The sequence below is a fragment of the Rattus rattus genome, chromosome 8, assembly GCF_011064425.1.
Source record: "Rattus rattus isolate New Zealand chromosome 8, Rrattus_CSIRO_v1, whole genome shotgun sequence".
Taxonomy (NCBI): domain Eukaryota; kingdom Metazoa; phylum Chordata; class Mammalia; order Rodentia; family Muridae; genus Rattus; species Rattus rattus.
Window position 1 is genome coordinate 94352293 of NC_046161.1, and position 20059 is coordinate 94372351.

General features: G+C 47.6%; 1 protein-coding gene across 1 annotated transcript in view; it reads left to right on the forward strand.

Annotated features, from left to right (window-relative positions):
* Nucleotides 1-894: 894 nt before the first annotated feature.
* The window catches only part of Slco2a1 (solute carrier organic anion transporter family member 2A1), a 34558-nt gene continuing 15393 nt past the window's right edge, over nucleotides 895-20059 (forward strand). Inside the window, exons 1-2 of the mRNA XM_032910347.1 lie at nucleotides 895-1053; nucleotides 18989-19216. Coding sequence (XP_032766238.1) covers nucleotides 954-1053; nucleotides 18989-19216 — 328 coding nt within the window. The 5' untranslated portion in view covers nucleotides 895-953. The remainder of the gene's footprint in view (nucleotides 1054-18988; nucleotides 19217-20059) is intronic.

The following is a 20059-nucleotide window of genomic DNA, read 5'->3' on the forward strand; positions in this document are numbered from 1 at the left end:
AGTTAGGAGTTTAATTAAAAATTATATGCTACTCCAGTAGCCAGTATGGATTAGAGGGCTTCCTTGGATTTTGCCCTAAAAGACTTTTCTCAGTTGTTAAGGTGCTGATTATGCAAGCATGATAACCCGAGTTGTCCCATCCCTAGAAGCTACATTTAAAAGCCAGGTGTGATAGTGGCATGCGCCTATACTTCTAGAGTTGGGGAGGTAGAGACAGGGGGACCCCCGGAGTCAGTCAACCTAGACTACTTGGCTAGCTTCAGGTCAATAAGAAACTCTGTCTCAGAGAGAGAAACAGAGACAGAGATATGGAGAAGGAGAGGGGAGGGGAGTGGAGAGGAAGAGGGAGACAGAGAGGAGACAGAGAGAGAGAAAGGGAGACAGAGAGAGACAGGGAGACAGAGAGAGACAGGGAGACAGAGAGAGACAGGGAGACAGAGAGGGAAAGGGAGACAGGGATGGGAGAGGAACAGAGAGAGAGACAGACAGACAGACAGACAGACAGACAGACAGACAGACATAGAGAGAGAGGAATAGCACACACACGTGTGAGCACACCCATTTGCCGGCATATGCACCCTACAAACACACTCAGATTTGTGTATAGACACCCAACGTTTAGATTAGTTCTTCATGGTTTCAGATAGTTTCACTGGGTTGGTCCAGAAAGTCGAGGCCAGGATGGGTTTCTGATGGCAGGGAAAACTGACACTGGGAATCTTCAGTCTAAGCAAGACCATCTGGGCAAGGCTAGCGTGGCTATCAGGAACTTGACTAAAGCCAGGAAGCCCCTTCCCTGTCTGTTCTCCTAGGTGAGCTATGGTGGGTCGCCTCAGGACTGGAGGAAGGTGGGACCTGGGTCTCACTGGATCCCTTGTTTTCCTCTGCAGATCAGCAACGCTACCCTCATCATTTTCATCAGCTACTTTGGCAGCCGGGTCAACCGCCCACGGATGATCGGCATAGGAGGTCTCCTCCTGGCTGCAGGGGCCTTTGTCCTCACCCTCCCGCACTTCCTGTCAGAGCCCTATCAATACACCTCGACCACCGATGGTGAGTGGCACCGACTTCTACTCTGAGGAGTTGAGGCAGTGTGAGCATGGTGCAGAGTGGATGGTGGTGCTCCTGGGTTGAGGTGACTCTAAGTCACCTTCTTCCCTCTCCTGCTAGAGACTGTCCTTGACTTTAGTAGTTCAGTTTCTCTCCAGACCACATCTGAAGCGCAGAACCTATTGAAGCATACAGAAATATGAAGTAGCCCAGATATTTGGTTCCTGGCTTGCGGTTGCTGGCCTTTCCCTGTGACTTCCTGTGCTTTGTGCCTGACTCAATCCAAATTCCACCTGCCTAGAACCAGAACCCACAGAAGCTTAGAGAAAAGAGGGCCAGAGTGTGGAACACAATGAAGTTTGGTGGTTTTGCTTACTGTCCCATGACTGTTTGTTGCACCTGACATTTTACTTCAACTTACATACGGTTTGTATGGCCCACTCGTTGATGCCAGAACATTAATGGAGTGCAGAGAGAAAGTTATAGTATGAGGTCTTATGTAACTTCTCCTGGACATGAACAAATATCTGTTCACTCCACATAAGACACTATAAAAACACAAATTCTACCCAACTGTAGTTGGTGAACCAATAAATTTATTCGGGTTAATTATGGGAGTATAGATAAGAGATTATAGGCATATGAGTAACTCAAAGGCAGCCACATCACCAAAAGGCATACCCATCATGGGTGAAGACTCACAAAAGCTGTATCCTTGGAAACTTGTAGGCAACTCTAACAGAGAGTCTCCTCTTCCCCAGCAATTGATTTCTGCTTTGTATGACCTTGAAGGAAGCTTTGTAAATCTTGTAATTTTCATGAACTTCTGAGTCATACAAGTTTCCCTAGCTCCCTTCATCTTAAGAGTTCCCTTCTTCCTCTCACCTGAAGAGAATGTTTCAGTTGAGAAGAAATGGCTACCTATTAGGTCTTGAAAGTAGAAAGTACTCAGATAGTATTTCATGTTTCAAGTATCCAAGAAGAGAGAGAAGAAGGGGAAGGGGGAATCCTGTCTTCTGACCCTCAGAAAAGGGCTTTTTCTGTGACCCAAACTTGTGTGTTTTATTGGGATGTTTTGTGGCAGAATGAAATAGACAAAGAATTTATGTGGTTAAACATGGTAATGATTAGTACTGAAGTATCTATGAAAAGGTAACTTTTCCTTACATCTTATATTTAAATTATTCAATTAGCCTATATTAATTATACATAATATGTTTCATTGAAACATTTTCATACATGTACATGATAAACTTTGATCATTTTCTTTTTTTTTTTAAAGATTTATTTCTTATATATAAGTACACTGTAGCTGTCTTCAGACACACCAGAAGAGGGCATCAGATCTCATTACAGATGGCTGTGAGCCACCATGTGGTTGCTGGGATTTGAACTCAGAACCTCTGGAAGAGCAGTCAGTGCTCTTAACCACTAAGCCATCTCTCCACCCCAACTTTGATCATTTTCATGTTCTTTCTCCCACTCTTACTAATCCTGCTTCTTTTCTACTGCTAGTCGGGTGCGTGCGTGCGTGCGTGCGTGCGAGCGTGCGAATTTCATTAGGGTTGATTAAAGGAGTGTAAGTGAGGGTTTGTTTATAAGAATGTGGGCACCTTACCAGAAATTTCCTCACTGATGAAAATGTTGCTTTCTTCCCTACCAACCCATTAACTGATTATAAATTGTTGTTGTTTTAAATTGTTTAGTTTGAGACTTTATACAAATTCTAGATAGCTCCTTGTTGATATAAGCTTTACAAATATTTCTCCCCAGTCTCTAATTCATCATGCATATTCTTTTAACAGAATATATAACTTCCAGAACAGAAAGAGGTTTTAATTTTGACAAAATTCAATTTTTCCTTATTTTTTCCTTCCATGATTCATTCTTTTGGTACGGCTCTTAAGACCTCTGCCTGACCCCAAGAAAGAGAGATTTTTCTAAGCACTTTCATGGGGTGTCTCCATTTTTTATATTTGCAAATAGACTTAGGATCTGTTTTGAGTTAACCATTTATTTATAAATGTTCAAGTTTTCCCTTTTGTGTATGAATGTCAATTTTTCAGCACAATTTATTACAAAAACTGTCTTTTCACCATACCATAACTTTGTGCCATTATAGCAGATAAATTATCTTGGGCTAAGATTGCTGGTCAGTGGTAGGAAACTGGCCTGAAATACACCAGGCCCTGAGTTCCACCAGCATCACAGAGAAGAAAGTTGGCTGTGTCTGTGGGTTCATCTCTGGACTTCCTTTCCCACCCATTGATCTGGGTGTCACCTTTGCCAGTATTGCAGGCCCTCCCTCCCCAGTGTTTGACTCGATTTCATTATATATATATATATATATATATATATATATATATATATATAAAAAACTTTGAGATCTAGTTGCTTATATTCAAAAGAAAAAATAGTTTTCCAAAATGTTGATTGGGACTGCATTAAATCCTTAACCAACTGGCACACCTGTAATGTGTACTCTTAAACAGTGCCGCTCGCTGCTGCCCGGTGTTCAACACTGATTGATGACTGAACAGGCTGTAAGCTTTATTCTCCAGGAGAACATAGTCCCTGGATGCCTTAATGCCCACTGTACTCCATCATTGCTGCCCAGTGCTGTGGACACTCCTAGCCTACCCTCCCCACCGTGCTCAGCACTATTAATATTCGCCCATAAGGGATTCTGTGTTCTCTGTTGTTCAGCGGGCCTTTAACTTACTTTGTTGCTACAATGTTTCCCTTTTCCTGAGCTAGATCCTTTGTGGTTACTTTGATGAGCCCTCGTGATCATAAAATCTGTCAGAAAAGATCTTCATTTCACCCTTTCTCTAGAATTGGTTTAGCTGCAAATAACTATGAAACGATTAGTTATTCCTGCTCAGAACTTTGAGGATGACACATTATTGTCTTTCGGTGTTTCTTAATGGACCTTCTCCGTCTGTCTAATTAGCAGCTCTTTATTTTTAGGCCTCCTTGTTTTAGTCTCTCTCTTTTTTCTTCGATGTTTTGCTACCATAACATGTGGGCTAATCTGTATCTGTCTAGGAGTTCAGATTTGCTTTTTTTTGGGTGGAGGGATTGGTTGTTGGGATATACAACCAAAATTATTTAATCCTAAAAACTTGTCATCACTCAAAAATGCTCCTGATTTTCTTCATCCTTCCCTCTGGAACTTTCATGTGGATATACACGTCAGTCCCCCTCATCGCTTAACCTCACTGGAGCTTTCAGTACCTTGTCCCTCAGTACTGTCTTGTCTTCTTACTGCTTCCCTTGAAGTATGCCTTCCCATTCTCTGAGTCCCTCCCTAGCTTTTTAAATCAGAACCAAATCCTTCCGTTATGTAAAATTAAAGAGCTCTCTCTGTTTTGCTAACTTCCAGGAGGTAGGATTTGTTTTCAAATTTTTCAGCCCTAATTTTGTGATTTCCTAATGCTTTTTTACTGGTATATGCATGCACAGATATGTTTCTTTGGTGTCCTCAAGTATTCAAACATACTTCTGTATGCAGTCTTTTTGATATTGTCCCAGTAGCTCAGGCTTGGAGAATGTGGCCTGTCCTCTGTGTTGTGCCTGCTTGCCCGTGCTCACTGTGAGTTCTCCCTTTGTACACTCTATCTTGTATCCATGGAGCAAATTGTAGCCGGACTTTACCCCTATGTAAGTTCTATGTGGGCAGATTGGGAATGGATCTGGGTTAATGCCGTTTGTGTACCTGGTGCTATCTGTGGAGATCTGCAGGACTCTGGCCCCGTCGGAGTGGCCAAAGAGACCAAAGAGTTGCACCTCTCTGAGGAGGAGCCTGCCAGGCCTCTTCCACAGCTGACACTGCCCCAGAGTTGTTGGCAAGAGGCAGGATGCAGCGTTCAGCTAGGAGCCAAGGTTGGGGGCCACTATACAGGAAGTGGATGTGGTAGGCTCAAGCAACTTCCAGCGACAAAAGCTTCTGGAGAGAAGACTTCCCCCAGAGTATTACAGCTCGATAAGACAGGCACGCTCTATCTTTGGTGAAATAACTCATGCCCCTTATTCCTTGTGGATAGGACTTATAAACATTTTGAGGTGGGGTGGGGTGGGATCTAAAGGCAGATGCTTTCTATTGGCTTGGTCTGAGCTGTTAGGGATGCCACATCTGCATGTGGAAGGTGTTGTCCCCACATGACTGATAATCACAATCTTCTCCATGGGTTGTCATAGAAACATGTTCCAGGACAGGAACCTGGTCAGCAGTAGATTTAAACACCTACAGTTCTCCATTGCGATGACTGCAAGGGTTCCTGAATCAGTTAGATCTTAACCAGGTTTACTTTCTGGTGGCATGGCCCCACAGGGTAGACCTTACCAGGTTTTCTGTCTGGTGGCATGGCCCCACAGGGTAGACCTTACCAGGTTTTCTGTCTGGTGGCATGGCCCCACAGGGTAGACCTTACCAGGTTTTCTGTCTGGTGGCATGGCCCCACAGGGTAACATTGTGTGTGTTTCACCGGGACTTAGTGCTCCAGGATCATCATGGCTTTGGGGATGAATTTGTATCAACTTGTTAGCTCAGGATGAATTTGACCTTGTCTTGTGAGAAGTGGGGAGAGGTTATGGCTTCATGAAGCATCAGTGAGGGTCCACCCTGCAAATGTCCATCCTTCATTCACTGCAGTAGAGCTGTATGCTGTTGGTTAAGGATGAATGAGCTACCCCAGGCCACGCTGAACAAGTAACTGATAACCTGTTTGCTTGAGCATCAGAGTCTCCTAAAAGTAGATGTAAGTGCTCGAGATGAATCATTTATTATGGCGGAGGGAGGGAATTCCTCTATGGGTTGTGAGGCCAGTGCTGGAGGTAGGTAGTTGGTTTGAATGGCTGTCGGGGGTGGGGAGGATTAGAAGAAGAGATGAGTGGGGTGGGGTCTACTGACCAGGTATCTGCAAGCTTCTGGAACTATCCCTCCTTCGGCCAGGCTCTCTAGTCATTTACACAGGCATGCTGCAGTCCTTGACTGCTTAAAGGCTGAGCCTTGCTTCAGGAGAGCCAAGGAGAAGGCAGACCCAAACCTGTGGTCCTTTCACCGTCTCTCTGGACGAGGCATTGAAAACCAGCTTTGATGGAGAATCAGGACTTGACCTTTCTGATGCATGAAGACAGGGCTAATGGGATCAGCAAGGGAGTCTGGAACACTGGGGCCAGGCTGAGGGAAGGGCGCTTTGCCAGACACCACACACCACGGCCTACTCAGTCAGGCCAGTCGGCTCCCCGCGGCCTGGGCCCACAGCCCATGGCATTTGCTTTGCACAGTGTAGCTGTGGGAGGGAAATTAGCAATGGCCTCACTCTCTGCTCCTTTTTGGGCATGGCTATTCAGATTGAGTTGGACTTTACCACAAAGCCCAGATCACCAGGAGTCACTACCAGCCCAATCTAAACCCCATGCTCCTGGCCCAAATCATCTGAGAGACAGTGGAAAGGACTAGTAGAAAGAGTGCAGCTTGCCTGACAGGACCACAGCATGCACAGGCTGGGAGAAGGGACGGGGTTGTTTGTGGCTCATCCTGTCTGTGTACATTCTGATTGCAACAACAGGGTAGCACTTGCTTTGACTGAAACTCAAGCAACAGCCGAACAGTTCAGGGATAGACTACCTCAGGGCCCTTGTCCAGTGCAGGCAATAAGATGAAAGGACTTTGGCCCAGGAGTCACCTCTGTGTGCTTTGGTTGGGCTGTGTACTCGTTCCGATGCAGTGTGCAAGTATGGCACGTTAATATGTTCAGATAAAAATATCCATCAAGCCTCATGTCATGGAAGAAATTGTGATCGTGTCTCCACATCCAATGTATTCTTATGGGGACTTCCACTTCGAATTACGTGAGGTCATCGGAGTGGGGGCACATATTTCTTTAGATGTGACACCCACATGTTGGTGTGTCTGAACTGAAGCCAGGCAGTTAGGGCTGAGACTGGCCATTGAGACTGTGATGGAAACTACAGCCTTGGGCTATTTCCTCCTTGCTTTGAGTCTCAGTTCCTTAGGAGAGTCTAAAAGAGAAACACCTTGCCATAAGGCTACAGTGGCCGCAGGGGCCCGTGTCCTTGCATTTAGCCCAGTGGCTGATGTGGGCAGTGAGGTGGTAACTCTTGTTCATGTGGTAATGTGGAGAGGGCTTATGGGACACTGAGTAACCTGATAGCCCCTCAGAATCCCCGGTGAGAATGCACTTTGACAAGCTCTATGGCGTGGCCAGCATAGTGCCCGAGAACCTGCAGGTGATCTCTAATCTTTATGCTGGGTTCTCCAGCACACCCTCGTCTGGGCACATGGATGAGAGCTGGGGCTCCCCTAGTTCCCAGAGCATGTTGAATGGAGTTTGATACGGAGCCTCTGAAAGTTACAGTGTAAGAAAGGATCCTCACTCACATCGGTAGTCGGAGCATGGACTTTGATACTCAAATCCCACCTCAGCCACTCACTTGCCAACTCTTCTTAGGGGACGTACCCCTCTTTTTCTGAACCTTATCTTTAAAACCAGAACAACAATACCGTCCTACTCTGTGTTCCCACAGTAGGAAGAGTTAAGAGCGTGGCTCGCCATGGCTGTTGGGAGAAACTTCTATTTGCTTGATTTGCTGTCACATTTGAAATCTGTTATTGATCGGTATCTGCTCCACTCCTCTCCTTATGAGTATGTGCTGTTTTCTTCCCCCTTGGAGCTGTGACAAAGCTGCTCCAGAAATGACCATGGGAAATGAAGGGGACCTATGATTTTCAGAGGTGGAGGGGACTGAAGAAAGGCTGAACGTTGTGGGAAATCACAAAGACCTTTACAACTAATTGCCAATTTAAAAGAGACCATGCAGACATTTATGGATGTTTAGATTTTCTAAATGTCAGTAGGGTCCGGAAATGTGCCTTGGCGCCTTCAGAGAAGAGACTAGCTACCCAGCCAGAGCCTCTGTCCAAGCCCATGTCTAGAAGGTACAGAGAGGCTTTTGTGGATGGGAAACGAGCCAGCGTGAGACCAGTTCCCCTAGGAGAGAAGAGAGGGGACTTTTGGAAATCAGTGTTTTGAAGGACTAGGTATATGTAACCTTGTGAAAGATTCAGTCTAAGTCCTTTTGGAAGTCAGCCTGGCAGACAATGGTTGCCGGGGGCAGGAAGTTTCTTGAAGGCTAAGCAGGAAATGAGGAGGGAAGTGTTGTTGTATTTTGTGAGCAATCAAGAAAAGAAAGAGAAGAAGCCCTTCCTAGCCTTTGATGTCTGAGGCTGCTGGTCCCTAGGGTGTGCTCTCAGTGATGTCCCCAGGAAGATGGGGAGAGAGATTCAGAGTAACCTCAACCCTTCCTTCCTCAGCTCTCAGCCTCCAGGGCAAAATTCATCTCCTAAACCTGGAAGTGGCCCAGGCCCAGGCCACAGAGAGAATCAGTCTGGAGCATGAGCACGGGTGGCTTTGTGGTAAATTCCCAGCTCTGGCATGCTATGGAGATGCCAGAAATCATGGGGGAAATGAGGGGCGCGTGGTGTGCAGGTGGCCCGAGTGTGCCTGTAACACGTAGGTATGTGCAGGATAGAGCATCTCTACATGCAGATGTTGGATGAGGTAGGGAGGTGGCTGGGCTTGGAGAGGAGGGGAAGCTGGTGTATGTGGAGTTGGGTCCTGGAGGCAGGAGTGTGTAGACATGGGGTGAAGATATGAAGGTAGGGGGGATTGTCAAGAGGTGGGAGTGTAGGGGAAGGAGGAAGAAGCATGAAGTGAGCACATGTGTAGGAAGAAGTGTGTGGGTAGGGATGTGGGGGACGTGCATGCATGTGAGGGAAGTGGGTAGGGTGGCAGTTGCCTCGGGGGCTGAGGTAAGGTATTTATAAAGGGCAAAGGGAGAGTGTGTGTTGGGATGAGTGGGTGAGTAGTTAGGGTAAATGTCACCCAGCTAGGCTAATTGAACTGTTTAATCTGAAAAAAAAAAAAGGAAGGAAAACAAACAAATACATGAGGGGAAAATATCACAAAACATATGCATGCTATTTACTTGACTAAAAGAAAAACAGTCCCGAACGGATGGGTAGACCAAAAGCGAATGCAGCTTGATGCAGACCCTCTTAAAGTTACGGTCTAGGATAGGATAGATATAAACCCGGGCCCAGATGCTGCATTGAGCGTCAGGAAGGTCAGAACGCAAAAGTTAGCGAAGCAAGCGTCCACTGCAGTGACACAAGAGACAGCCTTTCTTAAGGTGCCAGCTCCTGACTGTGTCTGTCCGTTCTCTGGTTCTTCGAGCACTGTAGTGGGTTGGTCTGATGCTGCTTGTATTCTAATGCTAAATACTGGTTCCCTAAGACATGGTTGCCCCAGATGTGCAGAAAGATGCTCATGTACTCAAGGGATGCCATGTGAACCTTCTCCCCAGTTTAACTGCTCAATAAAAGACTAGAGCCTGTGATTGGACAGGGGAGGGAGAAAGGCGGGACTGGAGGTTCAGGAGAGGGGGTTGCAGGTAGAGGAGGAAAGGAAGAGGAGGGAGATACGGGAGGAGGAAGCTGACATGGATCAGAACCACATGGTCAGAAGAAACAGCAAGAAACGAGGGGCATTATCTCTAGGGCATATGTTAATATAGATCTGCCCAATCTGGGTATATGGCTTATAAATAAAATTTCTGGATTGCACGTCTTTTACAGGGGCTTATTAGGATTGAAATTATAATTACAGAGCATCTATGGTTTGGCAAGTCAGGTGAGTTGAAAACATGACTCATTCTCCTAGGCCTCCAGCAGGAGAGTGTGGCTGGTTCCTCTCTACCTTCTTGGCCCTTAGGAACTATGCAGCCATTTTTCTTCTTCAACGAGGCCAGGTAGCAGCCCTGCTGCAAGTGTCCTGGAGACAAGCTCCTTCCTGCCCCTCCGTTGAATCACTCTTCCTGGACAGTTGGTGGACTCCGTCTCAGTCCTACCTGGTATAGGGGAAGGTCTCCTTAAGAGATGTCATTGAAGGCAGATAAGAAAGGCTTCTTACTATTCTGGTGGCTTTGGGCATCCTAGGAAACAGACACTATCCCACTGTAGAGTGGGGTTTGAAGAAACCTTTAGCCTTCACTATAGGAGGTAGTGGGCTCCTGAAGGACTCAGGGAGTCAGAAAGACAACTTCTACTCCTCTTCCTGCACTTGGGACTGTTGACTGCTGAAACACCTCCTGTGACTCAAAGGCTTGACATGGACGACCCAGGCACACCTAGGCAGTGGGCACCTTCCTTCTCCCACAACCAGGGCACCTTTAAGAACTCCAAGCTTGTGCTGTTCATAATCAGAGAAGATGGGAGCTCAGGTATAGAAATAGGAGAAATAACACAACAGGCAACCTACCCACATCCCGGGACCTAGCAGTCAGCAACGGATTGTGGGTGTTCTGGGATGTTCCAGATCTCCCCTTCCTGTCTACCCCCTGGACTGGGGTAGGAGTGAGAAGGATGAATAGGAGAACCACCCTCTTCCCCCAGACACCCATCCTTCAAGAGTTCTGTTTATGTCTGGTTTGCATTCTGTGTCTCCAAAAGCTTTAGTGGATGAAGTATTTGGAAACCATGTTAGGTCATGGGCAGACATTTTTATTCAAGCACCAGGTAGCAAATATTCCCAGCTTGCCAACCCCAGAGACCATGAAGTTGCTCAGCACCATTACAGAGACAACCAATGTCCATGGGAGTAGAGACCAAAGTGTCTAGGTGTGTGCTGTCATACTCATTGGCACAAACGGGGTAGGGATCCACTCTTCCCCTAGTTAGTAGTTTCCCAGACTGTACTAGGTGGTTCTCCTGGTCTAGGCTTACCCTTGCCCTTAGGGCTGAACTCCCAGGGTATGAATACCTGGGGCTACCTTGATGCACTGTCATTCTCTTCCTCCCATGGGTTCTCGGCCCTCCTGGAATCATCCTGACCAAGTCCGACAGTCCCCAGTTTCAGGAACAGACATCCCACAGCTGGGCCGAGCCTGCTCTTCTGCTGCAGGACCTTCACTGGACCTCAGAAAATAAGGTTGCAGGACTTCAGGGTCTCCCCAGGAAAAGGACAAGAGAAGTTCCCACTCTGGACCTGAGGGTCCTAAAGCAGGTTTAAGATGTGAATCTATGATCAAAATAGCCAGCACCTCAACCCCACAGATGCTCTTGTTGTTGCTTTGTTTTGTTTGAGACAGGGTTTCTCTGTGTAGCCCTGGTTGTCTTGGAACTTGCTCTATAGATGAGGCTGGCCTTGAACTCAGAGATCCGCCTGCCTCTGCCTCCCGAGTGCCAGGCTTTGCCTTACCTTTGCTGCCAAGCCTTGTATTTTATCCCTGTCAGAGTCACTTTCCTTGGCTGGAGCTTTTTATCCTGGGGTCTAATTTTTTACTTTTCAGCCTTCGGGATGTTTGGTCGGCCATTCTCCTGGTTCTGCAGCATTCCTGTTGTTCTTAGGTCTGCCAGCTGTGTCCCCAGGACAGAACACACAGTTATAGACACATAGCCCTTCTACCTCAGGTATGCAGAAAGCTGGCTCCCCCTGAGGACGCTCCAGATGTGGGTCCCCATCTTGCCTAGCAGATATAGTGACAGATCTTTTCAACAGGCTTCCTCCAGTCAAGTCATCCCATGGCTTCTGCTGGCTATGGAGCCCCACTAACAAAGAAAATGTGTGTGGGGGAGGAGGCACGAATGACTTGTGATGAACTGGTGTTGGCTCTGCGAACCACTCTGGGTTCTCTTCAAAGAGCTCCCCGGCAGCCTAGGGAATAAATCTGTGAGCAATAAGTTCGATTTCACAACCAATGAAAGGTGCTAGTGAAGCGCCAATCTCCTTAAGTATTAAAGTCAATGCTGCAAGCTGTCATCATTTTTCTCCTAGCCACTAAAGAAACGAGTCTGATGCTTAGGGTCCCAGCTCCTGTGCACCAGCAAAGGGCTACGAAATACCGGGAGAGGGAAGTCTCAGGCTAGCCGTATGGCTTGTGATTTCGCTAAGTCCTGCACACAGCAAGCCTGTCCCCTTATGCCCAGTACAAGTAGCATTTTTAGGACCCTCCTATGACAAGAGGGCCAGTGTGGAAAGATAGTTTTAGTCTCAGTACACACCTACGCACGCGCACATACACACACATGCCCCCCACACACAACTATACACACACATGCCAAATACCAGCACACTCATTCCTTGTACACGTATGATCCTTTCCAAGAGCACGTGTTTGCCCCGTGATTTCTTTGTTGGAAACCGCTGCTGCCGGTGTGTCTGTTGTTACTGCATCCTGCCCCTGAGCTCTGATAGCCTGAGTAACATGGCCTGCTGGAGGTCTTTTTCCTTATCCATTTGAGTTTCTCCGAGTAACCTATCACTTTGAAGGAAAGTGGTATTGGAGGGCCTCTGGGTCCCAGATGATGATATACTAATTATTTCTTATAAAACAATGCTTTGTAAACAAAGTTTTACGAATGAAAAGAGCACAAAGCTGCGGAGGGATGGGAAGGCGGGGGTGGACCTGGGAAGAGCTGGGGTGGGGGGGATGGAATGAGAGTGAATATAATAAAAATACATTGTATAACCTTCCCAAAGAATCATAAAATAGCACGTTAAAATGTCTTTAATTGTAATAACACATTGTGATCGCATATACTTATGTAGCATGTGACGTTTCAACCTACCCATGCATGTGCACTGCTCAGATCAGAATGGCTGACATACATGCCTCTATCGTGCTAGCCACTCATCATTTCTGTATGTTGGGGATGTCATCCCTACTCCAGGCCTGCTCCATGCCTGCCAGAGTCCATGGAAAGTTGATTTCTTGACACAAAATCTCCTATATTGCAAAACCTCGGAGCGATCCAGAAATCAGGGCTGGAATTTTGCAGATATAAAACTCAGCATGAGTCAGAAGGTTGACTCGAGTGCTGCCAGGGTGGGGCTGGGTAACCTCAGGAGGGGCGAGGCCAGCCTGTTTCTAGTTAGCACTGCCCAGTCCTGTAAAAGTTGATGGAACCAGACCTCTTGTGTCCTACTGGGGTTAAAGAATATGCTCTGATGAACTTGTGCCTTCCAGGAGTGTGCCTTGGAGAAGAGAGGAAATAGACTAAGCTCCTATTAATGAAGGTTCTTTTCCCTCCTAACAACCCTTGCAGTGTGGGGCAGGCAACCTTGGGTGGATTTCAGAGAAGTTCTGTAGTGGCTGCAAAGGGTGGCTCTTATCTGGTCTTATTTCGGGACTTTTATTATTTTTAAGGCTCTCTCTCTCTCTCTCTCTCTCTCTCTCTCTCTCTCTCTGTGTGTGTGTGTGTGTGTGTGTGTGCGTGTAAATATAGTGGCACCCACCTTTAATTACAGCACTCGGGAGGCAAAGGCAGGTGGATCTCTGTGCGTCTGAGGTTAGCCTGATCTACAGAGTGAGTTCCAGGATAGCCAGGGCTACCACGTGAGACCCTATCTCAAACAAACAAAATATGTGGGACTGGAGAGACAGCTCAGTGATTAAGGGGACCTATTCTCGAAGAAGGTCCAGGTTCAGTTCTGGGACCCCACATAGTGGCTCATAACCATCTGTGACTCCAGTTTCAGGGGAGTCAATGCCTTCTTCTGATCCCTGAGGATACCACACGCACAGCGAATACACATGCATTCAGGCACAACACTCAGACACATGAAATAAATCTATAAAATTTTAAAAAATGTGTGTGAGGTTTATGTGCATCAATGTGTTTGTATGTGTGTTTATATGTGCATGTGTGCATATGTGTTAATATAGACATTTGTGTGGAGGCTAGAAGTCAATGTTGGATGGTTCTCAATCACCCTTAACTGCACTTCTCTGAGACAGCATCTCCCACTTAACCTTGTGCTCACCTATTTAACTAAGCTGTTGGCCAGCGAGCTTCGGGAATTGGCCTACCTCTGCCTCCTGAGGGCTGGGATTGCGGCTGTGTGCCGCCACGCCTGAGTTTCTCTCTGTGTGCCGAGGATCTGAACTCAAGTCCTTGTGCATGCACAGCTATCACTTTGCTAAGTTGGCCATGTCCTCAACCACAGTGAGCAGTGGGGAAAGCTCTGAAATCCGCAGGTACATGACTTGAGAAGTGATGAGTTACTTGTTGATCCCTTATATGGGCTCAAGCCCTTGGACAAAGCTAAGAACTCTGCCCTAGGGAGGAAGTGGGAGACTGCAGCCCAGAAATCCAGTCCACCCATGACACACTCTGTCATTGTGTCTGTCGAGAACCTGCCCGTCAGTACGGTCCCCTCCAAAGTCTGTTCTTCCCCTCCTCCTGACCCTGCAGTCACATATCTATGATGCCCTTCCTGATTCATGCCGATTATGTTTGAAGGGAAGAGCTTAATGGTTTAAAAAATCTAAGACACTATTTTCACCCAGAGTGTGATGTCCAGGACCACCCACTACAGGGGGTCTGGGTCTTGTTCCTAAGATCTTGCGTAAGGATCCAGCTGCTGTCAACTGCCCCATAGGGCAGGGAACAGCGGGCTTTCTCAGCACATCCTACTCACTTTCTTTTCTCCATTCCTCTGGGCTCCAGGGCTCAGTGCTGAGCACCTCCAAGGGAGCCAGCCAGCTGTCATTCCTCCGAGAAGGTGCCCATGGGGAGAGAAGCCATGCTCTTTGGGCTTCGTTTAACTACTGATGCATGTACATGTGTGTGTGCATGTTCATGTGTGCATTCATACATGCATGTGCGTGCATGTGTGTGTGTGTGTGTGTGTGTGTGTGTGTGTGCATGCACGCAGGAGGTAGGTACATCTGGAGGTCAGAGGTCATCCTGGGTGCTGTTCCTCAGAATTGTCATCCCTCACAGTTTTTGAGACATATTCTCTCACTGGGACTTCGGCTGGCCAATCAGGCTAGGCTGGGTGGCCACATGCCATCCGATCCCCAACCCTTGCCAACATTGGCATTACACGCATGTGCCCTCATGCTGGACGCCTCATATTGGTTCTGGAGATCAAATTCAGGTCTCACACGTATGAGGTCAAGCACGTTACGAACTGAGCCGTCTCCTCAGCTCCAACTCCTGTCCCCCTTTCACATGTCAGAGCTGGATCTGAAATGGGCTTGGGCCCCATTCAGGACTGGCATCAGGAAAGGCATGTTCTGCAGGGAGACCTTAAATCAGTGTGGGAAACAGAATAAAGCCGCGGAGAATTTAGAGACTTGGATGTAATTGGGGGCCAACAGATTATTTTTATTTCATACATATTTTGAGTAAGAGGTATTTCTGACCTGCACACTGACATTTTTAAACTTAATAATAGCGAAACAATCCCCAGAGACTTTGGCGGCCGAACGCTTCACAAGACGAAACTTCACGAGGATTTCTGTGGCTTTGGCATACCACGCAGTGTGCCACATGAAGACTTAATAAGGCAGTCAACGTTTTTATGATCTTTGATGGCCATTAAATGTCTGACAGAAAAAAATGCTTTTGCCAGCCAAGACAGCAACAATGTTCTCATGAACGTGGGTTTCGTCAAATAAGGAGGATGGATGAAATCAGGAATTAGAGTAAACTTAGAATAAACTCTATTCTCTGGAACTCCCATTTCCCCGGGGAGTTCCTCAAGTCGTCATCCCCCTGTCTCCACCTCTGGTTCCCTTCATTCTCCCGCCATGCTCCAACCTAGTATATGCATTGATACTCACACAACCATGGAGCCTCCGAAGCGCTGAGGCACAGCACCAGCCTCACCCATTTGAGCTCTAGGTCATTCTGGCTGAGGGTCTTCCTGCCCTTGAGCTCAGGCCTTAGTCCACCCAGACTGTACTGCAATGCCCTGTCAGGGTCGTCACCTGTCTTGGGGTATCCTTGGGGTACGATCCAGGCTCCTTCCCAAGGCACTCTATCTATCTGTGGTAGCCGCATTGCATCACCCCTCCCCCACCCCAATTCCCTGTGAACTGCTGAGAGCTGAGACACCCCGGCTTTCCACTGTGCCTTCTTCTTGGTTCAGAGGCCCCCTTTCTCCAAGGAACTTTCTCAAACACCTTCCCACTCCCCACCGCCCCAACTCTGAGTTTCCTGTCTTTCCCATTTACCCTTTACTCTCTGTCCTCTGTGTATTCGGCAGTAATTTTTTTTCCAATTGTAGTGAAATGCATACCGTGAAGTTTACCATTCTGCCACGGTAAGATGTGTGCTGGTGAGGCTAAGTGCATCCATCACAGCCACCACCTACAGAACATTCTTATGTGAATGACTGTTCACAGTGTCTTCATTCCTTTCTCCCCTAGCCCTTGGCAAACTTCATTCCACTCTCTGTCTTTATGGATTCGGCCACTTGAGAGCCTCCCATGGATGGAGTCTGACAGGACTTGCCATTTTGTCTGGCTTCTTTCACTTAGCACACAGCGTCCTCGAGGCTCATCTATATTAGCAATTAGCAGAATTTGCTTCCTTTTTAAACTGAATAATATCCTATTGTACGTACCATATTTGACTCAATTACTGGGTTGTTTCTACTTCGTGGCTTTCACCAACAGTAGTGCCATAAATATGGGAGCATAAAGATCTCTTCAGGACTGGAGAGATGGCTCGGTGGTTAAGGGCACTGACTGCTCTTCCAGAGGTCCTGAGTTCAATTCCCAGCAACCACACAGTGGCTCACGACCATCTGTAAAGGGATCCAATGCCCTCTCTGCTGTGTCTGAAGACAGCTACAGTCTACTCATACACATAAAATAAATAAATAGCTCTTTTTTAAAGGGGGCGGTCTAAAAAAGAAAAGGAGCTCTTCCAGGGCAGTGGTGATACATGCCTTTTATCTCAGTAGTTAGGAGGCAGAGGCAGGAGGATCTCTGTGAGTTCCAGGACAGCCTATCTACTAGAGTGAGTTCCATAACAGCCAGGGCTATAAAGAGAAACCATCTTGAAAAACAAGCAAAAATAGAAAAATCTCTTCAAGCCTCTGCTCCTAATCATTTTGATTATTACAGGAATCATTGGGTGATAAGGTAATGTCTCTTTTTGAATTTTGAGCCTGCTTTGCAATGTGGCTGCAGCATTTTACATGCTTCACCAGCAGTGCACAAGGGTCTCTCTGTCCCTGGATCCTCACCAACACTGGCTGCTTTCTGGCTTTTTGATGCTAGCCATCCTGTGGGGTGTTACGTGATATCTCATTGAATCCTGTTTCTGACCTGATGAAGCAATACCGTGGTTGCTTTTTTTTTTAACAACCCGAGGGCCGTCATGGGTTGGAGACTGTGTAAGAGCCATGACCATGTCCCTCTGTCACCTGCATGGAGAGAGCCCTCTCTCATGGTCACTAGCCAGATGACTGGGAGACTGAAGAGGACTTAAATCTTAGTGCCGGTTTTGTCAAGAGGAAGGCTTCACTCTCACTACGGCTCAGAGGACGGTGTCTCAGATTGAGGCACATGCCTTCGGTGATCAAGCTGGCACGAGGACAACCCTTTATTCCTCTTTCTTGGCATTACCATTTGATTTCAGATGGCCTTTAAACTATTCTTCAATAGATAATGTACACCAAAGGCCACTCATTAAAGGTGGCCAAGGCTCCTATCTCTGTTAAAGTCATCCACATTCTGCACCACGAGTGAGCCTCGGCTCTGGTTGTAGTAACAGTTTGGTTTGTTGAGAGGGGTACATGTTATGTGGACCAGGCTGTCCTCTAACTGGTAATCCTTCTGCCTCAGCTCCTTGAGTGCTGAGATCCCTGATGAGCACACCATACAGGACTTCACAGAACACTTGATACTATAATACCTGGCCTTTGTCCGCTCTGTTTTTTTCTGAGTCAGACCTCAGTGACCCACCAAGGAGCCCCTTTGCTGGAAGTTTTCACATGGGTCTTGTCTAGACCCTGGCACTGAGAACAGGAGGGTTAGGCCATATAAGGCCTGTGTGGAAGGGGGATGGGACATCAGGGAAGGTAGAGGCCCTGCCCCAGCCCTAGCATCTATTCCATGGCCCCCACCTTTTCTCTCCAGGGGACTCGGGGGCCTTCTAGCTCAGGGACACTCTTCTAGGATCATAAATAGGAATTAAACTGATTCCATTCGTGTTAATGAAAACCCTACAGAGGAAGATTGGTGACGTCAGAGGTTTCCATTGGCCAGAAGGAAGCAGGAATAAAAGGAATCTGGAAAAGATTCCCTCAAACCCCTCAAGCCTTGGAAAGCTGACCATGCTGATTGTTCAGTGTGGGCCAAATTGAAAACAGAGGCAAGGAAGCAGCTGCCAAGCCTGGCAAAGCCTGCAGCCGTGGGAACCACAGTGTCCAAAGGCCATACTGGGATGCCTGGAGCCCTCCCAGAAGGGCCTCCAGGGGCAGCCTCGCTCCCCAGTCTGTGACATGACAGGGTCTCCAAATCCCCTTGTTTTCAGAGTTTGTGACTCTCCTCTTGGTCCTGGCCAAAAGGCCAAGAAGCATTAAGAGTCTATAATTCTGGAGGGGCTGCCCAGGTGTGGTCAGGTCACTAAATGCCTTTGGCAGCAAGTCCTTCACCTTGATGGGGTGCTGGGATCATTCAGAAGTGAAGGATCAGGGGGTCAAGATTCGGGGAAGACCAGAGCCAAGGCTGGCAGTGACATAGTCTTTTGCTGAAGAGAGCTCTGGGCTTTGACTGTGGATCCCCTCTTCCAGACGGGTGGCGCTTTCCTCCAGGACTGCAGTATGGATCCACCATGCTAAACCCACACGGTCGCACCTTCTCCTTCCTGGGCAGGGCGGCTCCTGTTCCAAGAACCTCCCTCCACCTTGCTCTCACCTCAGTCTCTGTCGCCCCCTCTGCTATGCAAGCAGAAGAATACTCCTCAAGGACCGTGTCCTATTTTCCTGTCCCTGGCCCTCTTTCCCTTCCTCTGGGGTATGGAGGAAAGGATAGAACAAGAGCAGGATGGAAGGACAGATGGCGGACACGGGGAGGCCAGGGTGGTGGTGACCACTGGGCATTCTCGTTACAGGAAACAGGAGCAACATTCAGACTGACCTCTGCCAGAAGCATTTGCCAGCCCTGTCCCCCAGTAAGTGTCATAGCACCGTGCCGGATACCCACAGGGAGACCAGCAGCCTGTGGGGCCTGATGGTGGTTGCTCAACTGCTGGCCGGCATTGGGACAGTGCCCATCCAGCCCTTTGGGATCTCCTATGTGGACGACTTTGCAGAGCCTACCAACTCGCCTCTGTATATCTGTGAGTCTTGGGGTTCAACAGGGCTGTGAGGGGTGGGGAGTCAGAGCCGGATGCAGCACCCGCTGAAGCTCTTGGGGACGAAATGGGGTCTGGTTCTCTTGGCCCACAGCATGGTGGGTGACAAAGGCCTGTTGTGAAATGACAGTTCTGTTTCCTTCCACTTGGTTGGACCTCAAGTGGCCAACCCAAGTCTCCAGGCTCTTACCTGGAGGACGGAGCTAAGATTCTGTGTGTGTCATGTGCTTTGAGGTTAGGTGAGCTGATATAGATCACCCTTTAGCCCTGTTTTGAGCCTTTGACATCACAGAATAACATTGTGCACTACCAAGCTCACACTAGAAAACCATACAGTTGGGTTTTTTCTTTTTTAATGTAACAATGACGACAACGACCACCACCACCACCACCACCACAACAACAACAAACCACATAATGCTTTAAGTTTAAATTTGGTATTGGGCCACATTCACAACTGTCCTGGAGACCATGTGGCCTATGGGCCAGGTGTTAGACACTCAGTAGACCTCAACAAATTACTGGGTTCTCCAGGCTCATGCTAGGTGATATACCAATCCTCTGAGTAGTGGATAGGTTAGCATGCATGAAGAAGGTAGCAGATGGCCAACTGGTACCTAATTCCTTCCCTTAGAAAAAAGCACAGTGAGCTTTCTCGGGGCTTCAGAAGGTCACATCTTTGACTCCACGTGCACCTGCCGGAGCCACCAGCACTGTGCACACACAACACTGTGAATGTAACATGCTCTGGACTGGCTTTTTTTTTAAAGATATCCAGGAGGAAAGTTCATTCCAGGCCAGCAGGTCTCTCTGCTAGAGCAGCAGCAG